The sequence below is a fragment of the Narcine bancroftii genome, chromosome 4 (genome assembly GCF_036971445.1).
Source record: "Narcine bancroftii isolate sNarBan1 chromosome 4, sNarBan1.hap1, whole genome shotgun sequence".
NCBI lineage: Eukaryota > Metazoa > Chordata > Chondrichthyes > Torpediniformes > Narcinidae > Narcine > Narcine bancroftii.
Genome location: NC_091472.1, coordinates 313,083,464 through 313,099,313, shown reverse-complemented (window position 1 = coordinate 313,099,313; position 15,850 = coordinate 313,083,464). Strand labels below are relative to the sequence as shown.

The following is a 15,850-nucleotide window of genomic DNA, read 5'->3' as shown; positions in this document are numbered from 1 at the left end:
TGCCTGGATTGGAGAACATATCTTATGAAGCAAGTTTGCCTAAGCTAGGACTTTTATCTTTGGAATGCTGAAGGAGGTAATGAAGGTATACAAGATTATGAGAAGCTTAGACAGAGTGGACTGCCAGTATCTAGGGCGACAGTGGAAAATGCGAGAGGACATCTGTTTAAGGTGACTGAAGGAAAGTTTTGGGGAGATGTCAGAGGTATTTTGTTTTTTTTTACACAGAGTGGTGGATTCCTGGAATGCATTGCTAGGGGTGGCAGTGGAGGCTGGTACAGCAAGGACATTCAAAAGACTCTTGGGTAGGCATATGGTTATGAGGAAGATGGTATTAGGCTGTGATTAACTGGAATATGTTACAATAGCACAGCACAACAGGAAAGTTTAGGGGAGAGGTCAGAGGTAATTTCTTACATAGAGAGGTGGATGCCTGGAATGCATTGCTAGGGGTGGCAGTGGAGGCTGGTACAACAGGGGCATTCAAAAGATTCTTAGATGGACAGATATTAAATTACTATGGATAGGTTTGCAAAGTTCAGCATAACATTGTGTTCTGTCATGTTCTATCTTCTGCTTAGTTGGGTGGAGGTTATGCTGCTTATCTCTGGATTGTCGATGTTTAGCAGAGGTTTCAACACACAGTTTTTCTTGTGGAGAAAAAATGTCATTGTGATGGGGTTGGCTTGTTATTTTGCAAGGATTTTGACCCACTACAACAGGATATAGATGGCATGCAGAGTAGGGTGGAGAAGTGGCAGATGGTGTTCATTCTGGCCCGCTTTTTGCGCGTACCTTAAAGAAGGGCTCAGGCCTCTGGATGCTGTGTGACCTAATAGCCTGAATACGCCTGAGATTGTCTGATCGCAGAAGCTAAGCCTTGGTCAGTACTTGGAGGGGAGACTGCCTGGGAACACCAGGTGCTGTAGGTTTCTGTGAGGGGCATTGGACAAGTGGTGACTCTGTCTGCCTTATGGTAGACAGCAGGTAAAGAATTTCATGTATGTTATATTCTAAATGTAGGATTATGTGACAATAATGGAACCTTTACCTTTTTACCTGCATCTTTGTATTTTTACTATGGGTAAAATTACATATTTTGGCAGATCAAACCGGAAGACCCACAAGTACATAGTTAATGGTCTTAGCTATGAGGAGGAACAAAGAGATCTTGGGGTCCAGGTCTATAGATCTCTCACAGTTGCTGCAAAAGTTTATCGGGTGGTTAAGAAGGCGTATGGTATTTTAGCCTTTATTAGTCGGGGATTGTGTCAAGAGCTGTGAGGTAATGTTGCGGTTTGATAAAACTCCTGCTGATACTGTTCAAGCCTCGGTGCCCTCCAGCAGATTGCTTTCTGAACCAGATTCCAGCATCTGTAGACTGTGGTAAATCTCCAAAATTGTTTGATATCTTTTAAAAAGGCTTTTAAGCATATTCATGTGGGAATAAAAATCTTTTGTGCGGTACAGAGGTATTATATGGATTAAAATAAAAAGACGACGCTGGAGAAACTCAGCTGGTCAAGTGGTGTACTTTATATAGCAAAGATAAAGATACAGAACTAACATTTTGGGCTTGAGCCTTTCATCTTTATTTTAATCAAGCAATGAGATATGGATTGTAATTTTGTGGTCACGTTTAAAACCTACTGTGGTGAGTTGTGGAGCTGAATTCAATAAACTTATGGATTGGCATGGATATTTGTTGGTTTGCTCCTGGCACCCCCTCGCATGCTTTGGCAAGTGACTCCAATATTCACTTAATAACAATAAAGCCTTGCCCATTACATTGCCTTCTAAGTGGGCATAGCATGGGTATGTTGCAAGGCACTGATTCTCAGAAGGTGATATTGGGTCCAAAATGCTTGATCAAAGAAGCAAGATGTGAGGAGTTTCTTAAAGTAACAGAGCCTGAGTAGCTTCTGGAGGGAATTCCAGAGGGTTGGTCCTTGGCAGATGAAGGTGCATTCACCAGCGGTAGAGCAATGAAAGTAGGCGACCGACAAGAAGCCCGATTGTTGACAGGGAATGACCACGGAGCTGGCCCAGTTCTGTACAAAAACAAATTATCCGTACAGAATAAGGCCCGCTACTGTTGCCCAGATGGGAACGGGCAGTCTAAGCTGCCTTCACCTGCATGCCAAGAGCACTGGGAGTTTTTTAAAAGAGCACCGAGGTGGATTGTGCTTTTAATGGCACTCTAAGGAATGTAAAAGCCAAACAATTTTATTTGAAGTTGAACCTGGGGTCTGAACTGATTTAAAGAAGCAGACTGGGGTTCCCCTCAAAGCTCTCATTTCCCTGTGGCATTTTGAAATCTCAATGGCAACTTCAAACTCCTGCGTCAGCGCTTCTCGTAACCTCCCGATCCTGCAGAGTGCTTGAGGGTCAATGAACTGTGAGGGGCCTAGACTGAGGAAATGAGAAGGAACAGTTTCCCCTAACAAAGGGATCAAAAACCTGTGATCAGTAGAGAAGTAGAAGGGAAGTAAAGAAAGTTTTAACATAGAGCTTGTTAGGGTCAGGAACCTGAGACACTGGGGACACCAGATAATGGTATCTAGAACAAAAAATGAGGAACTCAGCAGGTTGAGCAGCAGAGGGAATAAGCATCAATTCTTCTTTCTCCTGACCTGCTCAGGTTCCAATAGCAGATTGTTCTTAGGACCAGGAACCTGCTGCTTCTAAGGATGGGAGAGGCAGAAAGCCTCACGTATAGTATCTCGCGTACCTGTGTGGCTGAAGCCAGTAAGAATTTCAGGGCATCTGTGCATTGTACTTCTGCAAATGACAATAAACTCATTCTCGACACATTTAAACAGTACTACGATGTGCACTTACGTTGGGAGCCAAGTCCGAGGAGTTGAGATTAGGCTGGTTGGCAGAGTAATGAGGATTTGAAGGGCTGTCTGCAATATGAATTTTCCGTGAAGCTGAGTGTAGCTATTGTTGCAGTGTAGAAAATAAAGTGACCTGTTTGGGCGCACTGCATGCTCCCATAAATAGCATTGTGGTAGACAGATATTAGGGAAAAGTTTCCACTCCAGTGAAATTCTGCAGATGTTGTGATTGTAGCTTTATGCAGTAAAACCCATGGTGTCTGGCACTTATGGGGATTGGTGGATGTCAAATAACTGAATTATCTGTTTGCTTGAGCTGGTGAGTTATATGATTTGTGAAGTAACAGTGAGGTGCGCCTATTTTAAATTTCCATGTTTTTTACCTATTTATTTTCCACAATTTTTTGGCTGGTTGCTTGAATTTGGATAATGGGTTTTACTGTACAGAGAAGAGCTGGAGAAACTCAGCAGGTCACAGAGCGTACTTTGTGGCAAAGATGCACGACCAACGTTTCGGGCCTGAGTCCGTGTCATGCCTTGATCTGCAAGCCCAGAGGACTCCCCAAATCATGCACTGTCTTGTCATCTGCCTTGTAGACTCCTTCCACAGACCCCCTGATTGTCAGGCTGGTACATTGGCCCCTGGACCTCTGCAGGGTTAAATCAAGGGCTAATCTCAGCAGTCTCCATTCAGATTTATTCACGACACCACATACAACCCTGAGTTTCTTTTTCCTGCGGGCGTGGCAGAATTACCACTTATTGGTAATCCAGAAAAACTGTACATAATGTATGCCTGTAAACAAATAAAGAAATATAAACAACTGACTGCAATGTAGAGAGGAAGATAAAAAGCAATAAAGTCCAAAAGTGTGAGACTTAAATGAACGCCTAATTGAGTTTGTCGTTGAGGAGTCTGATGGTGGAGGGATAACAGCTGTTCCTGAACCTGGTGGGTGACACCCATACCTCTATCCTGATGGCAGCAGCGAGAACAGAGCGTGTGCTGGGTGGTGTGGATCCTTGATTGTTGAGCAGCGTTCAAATGAATGGGAATATCAACTCCTGGTGCAAAGGATACGCTGGTGTGGATTTATCATTTTTTAAATTGATATTTTGCCTTTTTTAGATTTTTTTTAACATGTTGCTTGACGTGTCCCGTGTGTTGTTGAATATTTGAAGATGTTAGAAACCAGGAGTCAAGTGGAGCTGACAATTTTGAGAATTTTGACAGCCTGTGTCCATAGTAGGGCATCCCCTTCACTGACAAAGGATATTTGACCTAAAATGTTAATCCTGTTTCTCCCCCTCCAGATGCAGCCTAGGCTACTGAGTATTTCCAGCATTTTCTGTTCTAATTTCACATTTTCAGTGTCAGAAGGTTTCTTTTCCCTGATTTTTTTTCCAGCCCCTTCACTGCACTGGGTCACCGGAAAGTACAGAGCCTTGCTCCTGACTGTGGAACATACAAACGGCAGGAGGCTGATGATCCGGGGGCAATAGAAGGCCTGCTCCAATTTTTATTTTCTCAGCTGCGTTCATTGGTGAAGGCTTCCCTGCTGTTATCTATAAAGATTGAGAGATTCAGGATTGAAGGGCATCTGCTTGGGATAGAAAGGTGGAGGAACTTCTGCAGCCAGTGGGTGATGAATCTGGAATTTGTTGCCACAGGTAGTTGTGGAGGCCGGGTCATTGGACGTATTTAAGGCAGAGATTGATAGGTTCTTGATTAGCCAGGGCATCAAAGGCTATGGGCAGTGGGGAAAATGGATCAGGTCATGATAGAATGGCAGACTTGATGGGCTGAATAGCCTATTTCTGCTCCTATACTTTATGGTTGTATGGTGTTGTGATTACTTTTGGTTAATGTCTCATCTGAAAGGCTGCAACTTTCACTCCAGCAGTGCAAAGTGGCCCTGGACAAGGCATGGGGAATCCAGCTTGGCCTTTGTACTTGGGGGTGTGTGAAATGGAGGCTTGAACCCACAGGATTTAGACTTGGGTCCGAGGTCTGCCTACTGAGCCATGGCCAACATTGAGGGCGTTTGGTGGTGAAGCATTACCCGCGGCAACTCCCATCTGGGGAGGCGTCTTGCACCACTGGCTGTCTTGATCCCAGACTCGTGCGACCTTTGAAGGCCGAAAGACTGACCACATCCAACGAACAGACAGCAGGCAATATTGGTTTTTAATGAACCTGCAACCAAAGTGACCAAATACTGAAAAATGCAAAACTTGTTGGTGTTATTTGATTTTGAGACGCTTTTATAAACTTCAATTTGTTTACAGCTGCAAACCTCACAGTTATTCATTCTGATACTGATCAGCAGGCTGTGGTAAGCCTCCACCTCACTTCATATTTGTATATATTTTTCATGACCATGTCTGTGGATCACTTCATTTTACAGTGTCTGAAATTCCTTTGCCTTCAATTTTGGGAAATTCCGTCCTTCACACACAGTCGCTCACTATGCTGTACCTGAAAAAAAATTGCGTGTTTGATGTTTTCTTCACGGAGCTCCTGTTTTAGGGAGGCTTTGATATAGACTTGGGGTACAACTTGAAGAGTTCTGCAGTGGGTTATTCAACCCTGGCAGGTTTGGGCCAGGTTTTGTGGTCTCCGCTCAGCTGTGCAGGCTGAAATCACAACCTAGCCGCAGAAGTAGAATTGCCATCCAGCTTTCTGCAACCTTGTAAGATTATGGGAGGCATTGATAGAGTAGACAGCAAGAATCTTTTTATTCCCCTCTGGGATAATATGGTTAAATACAAGAGGATGTGCAATTAAGGTGAGAGAGGAAAGGTTAAAGGAGATACTTTTTTTTAAAAACACGGACGATAGGAGATTCCTGGTTCAGGCTGCCAGGGATAGCCGTGGAAGTAGATATGATAGTCGTGTTTGAGGCCTCTAGATTGTCACATGAATATTAAGGGAATGGAGGAAGAAGAGATTTAATTTGGAATCATATGTGGCTCAGACAATATGGGTCAAAAGGGTCTGTTCATGACCTGTACTGTTTTATGTTTTTAAATTTAAATTGAGACACACAGCTTGGTAATAGGCCCTTTTGGCCCATGAGCCCATGTTGCCCAATGAACCTGCAACACCCCCCCTCCCCCACGTAGGATTCTAAGGGTGCCCAGAGGAAACCCTCACAGAGCGTACAAACTCCTTACAGAGTTTGATGGATGTTCTAACCATCCCCCCACCTTCCCACAACAGCTAGCATTTCTCCACATTACAGGAACTTCAGATGAAACTGGCACATGAAAGTCGGTAGAACAGAGATGCTGGAGGAACTCAGCGGACGTGCAGAATCCTTAGGAGGTAAAGCTGTATTACCGATGTTTCGGGCCTGAGCCCTTCCTCAAGGTGTGAGCAAAGAGCAGGCAGGAGGCTTAGGCAGAGATCAGAGTTGGTGACCAAGAACTCCATTCCTCACTTCTGCAATGGGCTACGGTTTGCGCTTGGTTGCGGCCCAGTTCTCCCCAAATCAGCTGGACTGGCACAGATTATATTCATTGAAGGTTAGGTTTCTATGGCCTATTATCCTGGTTTATTAAGCATTTGGTTGGAAGCGTCATCTTCAAAATGTACCATTTCCCAAGACTGAATTAATTACCATGCCCTAGTTTCTGTTGCTTTACCTCCGTTCTTAAATTGAGCTGTTTATGCATTTACCAAAAGGGCAATGACTGGGGCACTTTGAAAGATTCAGAGCCAGCTCTTCAGCGCTTGACGTCCTGCTTTGCGGAAACTGCCAAAATGTTTGGCCTGGAAGTCAGCCTGAAGAAAACTGAGGTCCTCCATCAGCCAGCTCCCCACCATGACTACCAGCCCCCCCACATCTCCATCGGGCACACAAAACTCAAAACGGTCAACCAGTTTACCTATCTCTGCTGCACCATTTCATCAGATGCAAGGATCGACAATGAGATAGACAACAGACTCGCCAAGGCAAATAGCGCCTTTGGAAGACTACACAAAAGAGTCTGGAAAAACAACCAACTGAAAAACCTCACAAAGATAAGCGTATACAGAGCCGTTGTCATACCCACACTCCTGTTCGGCTCCAAATCATGGGTCCTCTACCGGCATCACCTACGGCTCCTAGAACGCTTCCACCAGCGTTGTCTCCGCTCCATCCTCAACATCCATTGGAGCGCTTTCATCCCTAACGTCGAAGTACTCGAGATGGCAGAGGTCGACAGCATCGAGTCCATGCTGCTGAAGATCCAGCTGCGCTGGATGGGTCACGTCTCCAGAATGGAGGACCATCGCCTTCCCAAGATCGTGTTATATGGCGAGCTCTCCACTGGCCATCGTGACAGAGGTGCACCAAAGAAGAGGTACAAGGACTGCCTAAAGAAATCTCTTGGTGCCTTCCACATTGACCACCGCCAGTGGGCTGATATTGCCTCAAACCGTGCATCTTGGCGCCTCACAGTTCGGCAGGTAGCAACCTCCTTTGAAGAAGACCGCAGAGCCCACCTCACTGACAAAAGACAAAGGAGGAAAAACCCAACACCCAACCCCAACCAACCAATTTTCCCCTGCAACCGCTGCAACCGTGTCTGCCTGTCCCGCATCGGACTTGTCAGCCACAAACGAGCCTGCAGCTGACGTGGACTTTTTACCCCCTCCATAAATCTTCGTCCGCGAAGCCAAGCCAAAGAAGAATGACTGGGGCACTTTGAAAGATTTTCAATTCTCTTATTTTAAATTTATATTTAGACATGGGCTCTGATGGCCCATGAGCCGTGCCTCTGGATGACACCCAATTAACCTACAACCCTCCAGTGCATTTTGAAGGGTGGGAGGAAACCTGGGTGACACCTCACGTAAACGCAGGGAGAATGCGCAAACTCTTTATAGACAGCGTAGGATTCAAACCCCTGTCCCGATTGCTGGCGCTGTTACAGTGTTGCACTAACCGTGCCGTCCCTTATTTACGAAGAGACAGATGACTGTACTTGGATACAAGTAGCATATCAGAGGATAAAATACCTATCATAAAACTGTAGATTTTTAGGGTTGATGGTTGATGACATGTTGTGGTTTTTGAGAAAGAAGTTGACTTTCACAGAAACTGAATAGCCATGTGGTTCTTCTGGCTGTTGAAGTGCTTTTCCAAGTACTTTTCTGAAGGATTCTACCAGAGTCACCCCTTAAGGTCCCAGGTGCTCAACCTTCTCTTGGCAAATCTAAAGAGGTCATATGCATTAAATGGTAGGCTATTAAGATGTGCAGAGCAACAAAGGGATTTAGGAGTGATGGTAAATAGTTCCCTCAAGGCTGATACTCAGGTAGATGGTGTGGTGAAAAAGGCATTTGGAATGTTGGCCTTCATCAATCGGAGTATTGAATTCAAGAGTAGGGAGGTTATGATGAAATTGTACAAGGCATTGGTGAGGCCAAATTTGGAGTACTGTGTACAGTTTTGGTCACCAAATTATAGGAAAGATATAAACAAAATAGAGAGAGTGCAGAGAAGGTTCACGAGAATGTTGACAGGATTCAAGGTTTGAGTTACAGGGAAAGGTTGTGCAGACTGGGGCTTTTTTCTCTGGAGCGTAGAAGATTGAGGGGGGACTTGATCGAGGTGTTTAAGATTTTAAAAGGGACAGACAGAGTAAACGTGGATAGGCTTTTTCAATTAAGAGTGGGGGAGATTCAAACTAGAGGGCATGGTTTAAGATTCAAGGGGGAAAATTATAACATAACATAACAATTACAGCATGGAAACAGGCCATTAGGCCCTTCTAGTCCGCACTGAACCAAACACCCCTCTCTAGTCCCACCTCCCTGCACAATGCCCATAAGCCTCCATCTTCTTCTCATCCATATACCTGTCCAACCTTTTCTTTAATAATACAATTGACTCCGCCGCCACTATTTCTCCCGGAAGCTCATTCCACACGGCTACCACTCTCTGAGTAAAGAAATTCCCCCTCATGTTACCTCTAAACCTCTGCCCCTTAATTCTTAACTCATGTCCTCTTGTTTTAATCTTTCCTCCTCTTAACGGAAATCGTCTATCCACATCCACTCTGTCTATCCCTTTCATAATCTTAAATACTTCTATCAAATCCCCCCTCAACCTTCTACGCTCCAAAGAATAAAGACCTAATCTGTCCAATCTCTCCCTATACTCTAGATGCTTAAACCCAGGTAACATTCTGGTAAACCTTCTCTGCACTCTCTCCACTCTGTTTATATCCTTCCTATAATTAGGCGACCAGAACTGCACACAGAACTCCAAATGAGGCCGCACCAACGTCTTATACAATCTCAACATCACCTCCCAACTCCTATATTCCATGCAATGATTGATAAAGGCCAGCATACTAAAAGCCTTCTTCACCACCCTATTCACGTGAGTTTCTACCTTCAGGGAACGATGTACCGTTACTCCTAAATCTTTCTGCTCTTCTGTATTCCTCAATGCTCTCCCATTTACCACGTATGTCCTATTCTGATTCTTCTTACCAAAATGAAGCACCTCACACTTATCAGCATTAAATTCCATCTGCCATTTTTCAGCCCATTTTTCTAAGCAGCCCAAATCCCTCTGCAATCCTTGAAAACCTTCTTCATTATCCACTATTCCACCTATCTTAGTATCGTCTGCATATTTACTAATCCAATTCACCACCCCATCATCTAGATCATTAATGTATATAACGAACAACAATGGGCCCAATACAGATCCTTGAGGCACACCACTGGTCACCGGCCTCCAACCTGACAGACAGTTAATGGGAACATGAGGGGAAATTTCTTTACACAGAGGGTGGTGGGGATGTGGAATGAGCTTCCGGCAGACGTGGTCGAGGCGGGATCATTGGTTACATTTAAGGAAAGACTGGATCGTTACATGGAGAGGAGAGGACTGGAGGGGTATGGACCGGGTGCTGGTCAGTGGGACTAGGAGGGTGGGGATTTGTTACGGCATGGACAAGAAGGGCCGAACTGGCCTGTTCTGTGCTGTAAGTGGTTATATGGTTATAAAACTTTCTCTCATCACCCCCTTTGATTTGTTGTACCAGTCGCCTTAAATCTATAGATTTAATTAGACTGGACAACAAAGATTTTTTGCTTTTGATCATGAAAATAACCTTAAGATTTTCCTCTCACATAAACCTCACTACCTATTGAAGGCTATTTTTGTACAAGTCATTGTAATCTCCGATTTTTTTTTTCAGGAAGCAAACCTTTTGAAAAAAATTGTTGTCCAGTGGAATTGGTGCTTCCATTGAGGAAAATGGGCTGCATTTTTACATTAAATGTAGGCCTCTTATCAACTCATACACCTCATTTAAATCTCTCGTGAACTGTTAAAATTACAAAGTTCTTCACAGCTGATCTTTTCTCTCGACAATATCTTTATAAATCTTTTGTGATATACTCAAAAGTTTAATAACTATGAATTAAATTGAGTGCACTCTTAAATACATTAAACAATTCTTTCTTGCAGCATTTTTTTAACATTCAATTGTGTGGATTCATAACTGATTTTCCATTTGGTGATGTGCAAATAACACTCAAAAGAAATTTGAATTTGGATCCAAAAACAGTCTCTACTTAACTATGAAGTGTTTTGGTTCTTCTTTCTTTGGCTTGGCTTCGCGGACGAAGATTTATGGAGGGGGTAAAAAGTCCACGTCAGCTGCAGGCTCGTTTGTGGCTGACCAGTCCGATGCGGGACAGGCAGACACGATTGCAGCGGTTGCAAGGGAAAATTGGTTGGTTGGGGTTGTGTGTTGGGTTTTTCCTCCTTTGCCTTTTGTCAGTGAGGTGAGGTGGTGAGGCCAAGATAAAGTGCATGAGAACAACCTATTTCTTCTGGCAGAGACACAAATGATTGGGTCTGTAGATTTAAGGCATTGTGTAGAGCAAGTGGAGATCAATGAACATTATCAATGAGACTTGAGTCACATATCAGGTAAGGATGATAGATTGTTTTCCAATTTTTTTTGGTGGCACGGTTAGTGTAAAGGTTAGCGCAATGCCACTACTGCGCTAGCTACCAGGATTTGGATCTTGCACTGTCTGTAAGGAGTTTACATTCTCCCAGTGTCTGCATGGTTTTCCTCCAGGTGTTCAGATTTATTCCCACCCTCCAAAATGTATGGTGGTTGTAGGTTAATTGGGGTACTTAGGCAGCCCAGGCTCATAGCCGGAAGGCCCTGTTACTATTGTTACAAGCCCAAAGGACTAAAAAACCAGCAGTAACAGAAATTTGCCAAGACAACGGCTACTTATGGTTTTATTTTCTTAATACGTAATAATAAGATCTATACTTAACATATAATTATTAACCTAACTTAACCCCCTTCTAATTCTAAGCGCACGTGTATGTAATGTTTATGTGTTCAGGAAAGTTCTTTTTCACTGTCCAATCATTAACTGTTCACTTCTCCAAGTCCACTGGTATCAGGCGATCTTCCGTACTGTGCACAGAATTAAACAGTTATTATATTCACTGGACTCTGGTGCTTTAACTCAAGTTGTTACCACTCAGGAAGGTCTTTGTTGGTTTCAGAGAGCTATTCATTGTTCGTTGGACCCATAAACTGATCTCTTTTAATCAACAACTGAAGTGTCTTACCGAGAAACTTGCCCCCTCTTGGGTTTTTTCAAAAGATAACCTCTTCTTCCAGGTGACCACAAAGAGCTCTTCTTTTTCCCCTGTTTCAGGGGAAACACAATAACCAGCCACAACCTCCGCAATTGACTACAGAGATTTAGAACAGGCTGAACTCAGAACTCAAAACTTGTCTGCAAACTAGGTCGTGCAGCAGGTCTGCCAACTTGCAGCCTTTACCACAAAACTGGTGCAGAATACTTTCAGTCTCTCTCTCTCTCTCTCTCTCTCACACACACACACACACACACACACACACACACACACACACACACACACACACACACACACACACACACACAGAAAATTAATGTTTTCTCTCTGTTTGTTGTCCTAGGACAACAAACTTCAACCAGAAATTTAAATCTCTGGCTCCAGTCAAGTAGCAAAAGATTTCTTAGTTCTTAAGCCTGGACACTGTTCAAACATGCTGGTCCATTAAAACCTACTTGTGAAACTCTCACAAGTGTTGTCTCTGCAAAGCCAACTGCAGACATGAAATCTACTCTTGTATGAGATGAATAACTAAACCTTACAATCCTACTCTTTATAAAATATATTTTTATCATAATTTTATTAACTCATTCCAACACTATGCTGTATGTCTAAATTAAATTAAAGCTCTTTTAGAGAACTAGATGCCATTTTAAGACCATTTGGTTATTTTTTTGTGTGTAAACAATCTGTTCCAGATTTATTGTACTTTAAACCTGCCCCTTGTGAGATGTGAACCCCTTGCCTTTGACTTGTTTGTTCAGTCATGTAATTGCTGTGCTGTGTTACCATGAATGGGAAGTTGTGATGTAACCAATTGCTGTTGTGTCATCTCTAGGTGTCCCGCCACATGATCTGCCCACTGCTGAACATGACGCAGGCTCTCCACAGGCAGACCTGTGACCTCATGGTGCTCTTGGAGAGGAAAGATGCAGAGATTCTTGAATACAGGGAAAGTGGTGCCATGCTTACTAGAGGTGAGAGCTTTGCTTAGTCAAAACCATACATCGCGTAACACCAATCGGTAAAGGTAGAATTGCTGGAGACAATGAAAAGGCAAAAAATTTGTACTGTTCAGCTCCTTTCCTGATGCCCATTAGAGATTACCGGTCACATTACTAAAGAAAGAAATCGAGAAATTTGTGCAAATTTTAACAATGTAATCAATGACGGACCTGTCAGTTATGTCCGTGGCCCATACCAGAAAAAAAATCCCAGCCAATTTGGTGAAGCAACGCTTGAGGCAAGCCAAATTGAGATATCTTTGCTCTTCCACATTGATGGAATAATAATCACACAGAGAATCCATTCAGTACCTCACCCACCTCTGAAACAGATCTCCATTTAGTCCCAATAACCTGCATGTTCCCAATTTGATTTTACTACTCATTTACATCAGTAATTTTCAATAGAAGGCATTTTTTTTAAAAATTAGTCGGTCGGAGAGAAATACTGAAGAAACCAAAACTTGACTGCTTCACAGGGAAGGGGGCCCCCATAAACTTTGAGCAGAGTCCTGGCGGGGGGGTGGGGGTCGGGGGGAGGGGTGGGGAGGGGCCCCAGAACCAGAAAAAAGATTGAGAATGGCTCATTTATATACATTAGGATTGAAGGGCGCCCATTTAAAACAAAGATGCGGAGGAAATTTCCTTAGCCAGAGAGTGGTGAATCTCTGGAATATGTGACCACTGGCGGCTGTGGAGGCCAGGTCGTTTAACACAGAGATTGATAGGTTTCTGAATAGTCAAGGTATCAAAGGTTATGGGGAGAAGACAGGGGAATGGATCAGCTCATGATGGAAGGGCAGAGTGAACTAGATAGGCCAAATGGCCTTACTTGTGCTCCTAAATCTCATGATTTGCCATTTTAAAACAAGTACTTATTCTGCTTCAAGCAGGGCATCCTTACTCTCCAACCTCCTTTTTGGGGTGCAGTCTTCAATTCAACACCAGCATCTATGGCCAATTGTTAGTTGTCCCCTGATAACTATCATCTTCCTTGCAGCAATTGAAATGCCTGCTGCTGTCTGTACAGCGAAGCTACTTTCTCATTGCAGTTGCACACTGAATCATTTCGTTTTGATCCAGCAACACCAAAGAAGCTGTAAACAAATGTCCATTCTAACACCCAGACAACTTCTGTACAAATGTATCCTCTTCATTCTTCTCCTGATGTCCTGTTGCAAGTTTGGATAATTTGGAAGTTCCATGGAAAAGATCATTTTCAGAGTGCATCCATGCCACCTCCAATACTCCTTGGACAAGGTCCAACGAAATAATGAGCAGAGAATGTCGAGGAATGACAGAGGAAATAAACAGGATTGGAGTTGACTTGAATGCAGAAAGGGGAAAAAAGAGGTTTTTTTTTAAAAAAAAGGAGATTTAAAATCAAGTTTTAAAATAAAATCCCTCAATCAATTTTACATTTGTAAGGGTGATGGAATTGTCCTTTTTTTGAATTGAAAATATTAATTGGCATTGCCTTGTGGCACTAATTTTGAGCCCTAACCTTCTGCGCTTCTCCAAATTGGACTTCTTGCCCCTGATTTTGAAGTTCGTTTATTGTCACCTGCATCAAAGTGCAGTGGTGGAGTACTTTTGGTGTTGAGTATGTTCGGTGTGCAGTCCATTGAGACATCCCATACATAGTACAGCTTGTAAGACCCAGTACAGAAATGCAGAGTTACAGTTCGAGATCTGATGGTACAGAACAGGGCAGGAATCTCTGCAAAGTTTAGGGGAGACATCAGGGATAAGTGTTTTTTTTACACAGAGAGTTATGTGTGCCTGGAATGCCTTGCCAGGGGCAGTGGCAGAGGCTGAAAGATTAGGGGCATTTAAGAAAAGATAGGCACATGGATGAAAGAGAAAGGAAGGGTTTAGTGCCTTTTTTTGGAAGGAATATATAGGTTGGCACAACATCGAGGGCTGAAGGGCCTGTCCTGTGCTGTACTGTTCTATGTAGAACAAATGCAGTATCACTTTACCAATGAGGATATTTCAGGAGACTAATAATGGCAGGAAAGAAACTGTCCCTGCACCTGGTGGTGCATTATTTTGCCCTTGGAAATCTTTTACCCAGAGCGATGGGGGTAAAGAGAGTGCTCGGAAAGGGATGAATCTTTTAATATATTGGCTCGTTTTCCAAGGCAGCAGAAGGTACAGACAGAGATGATGGAGGGGAGAGGTGTGTGTGTGTGTGTGTGTGTGTGTGTGTGTGTGTGTGTGTGTGTTATGGTTTGAGCCACTTTCACAACCTTCTTGCGGTCTTAGGCAGAGCACTTTCCATTACCAAGGGAGTGATGTACCTTACAGGATACTTTCAATTCGAAAGCCATGCCTTTAATTTCCTTAGTTCTCAATTCTGGAAATCACCCCTTCCAATGTTTTCTCAGTAAACATTCTCCAAAATCTACCTCAGCCTGAGTTTTCTGGGCCGCCTTTCCAACTGTCTTCTGAAGTGGCTGGGTGTCAGATATTGTTTGACAGCAGTAACGGTCGTCTATAAATGCAAGTCATTCCTATTAAAACCTTTTGAGTGCGCATCGTCCTCCCTCAAGTAACTATGTCTTTGTGGTTGTAGACTGGGTCAAGTATTCCTGCCGCTTGATGACTTGGTCTGTACATATCAGTACTTCAGCCAAGTCTTCAAGCAGTGTTTGTTTAATTGAATTTTCCTGAAGACATAACAACAAAACAACTAAGACCAGTAAGTGCCAAAACTCAAGGATGATGTTTATTTAAGAAGTTGCACCAAAAGGCAAATTTGATAGCTTTTTTGAGTAAAGGAGCTAATTGAACTTTTAAGTAATATGTGATAAATAGGGAAAATTTAGGCAAAATATGTGTGTGTGTGTGTGTGTGTGTGTGTGTGTGTGTGTGTGTGTGTGTGTGTTCATGTGCGTGCGTGCGTGCGTGCGTGCGGGCGTTGTGACCTATGTCTTGGAGTTTGCTGATCAGTTTTGAGGGACTGATGGTGTTAAATGGTGAACTGTAATCGGTAAAGAGTATCCTGATGAATGCATCTTTGCTGTTCAGGTGTTCCAGGGTTTTGTGTAGAGCCAGTGAGATGGCATCTGACATAGAAACATAGAAGATAGGAGCAGGAGTAGGTCATTCGACCCTTCGAGCCTGCTCCGCCATTCAACGAGATCATGGCTGATCTTAAAGTTCAGTACCCCGTCCCCGCCTTCACCTGTTGTTAGGATAGGTGAACTGGAATGGATCTATGTCAACATCAGACAGGAGCTGATCTGCTTCAGCACCAGCCTTTCAAAACACTTCATCAGTGTTAATGGAAGTGGTACTGGTTGATAGTCATTAAGGCCGGTTACTACACCTGATCATATGAGTCTTGTGGCCTCTACTC

The 15,850-nt window shown here is 43.4% G+C and overlaps 1 protein-coding gene across 4 annotated transcripts in view; it reads left to right on the top strand.

Annotated features, from left to right (window-relative positions):
* Window positions 1-15,850, top strand: part of nhej1 (nonhomologous end-joining factor 1) — a 406,931-nt gene that overhangs the window by 29,085 nt on the left and 361,996 nt on the right. For all 4 annotated transcript variants that reach the window (XM_069935934.1, XM_069935935.1, XM_069935937.1 and 1 more), the window contains exon 4: window positions 12,321-12,459. In XM_069935934.1, the coding sequence (XP_069792035.1) occupies window positions 12,321-12,459 (139 nt within the window). The remainder of the gene's footprint in view (window positions 1-12,320; window positions 12,460-15,850) is intronic.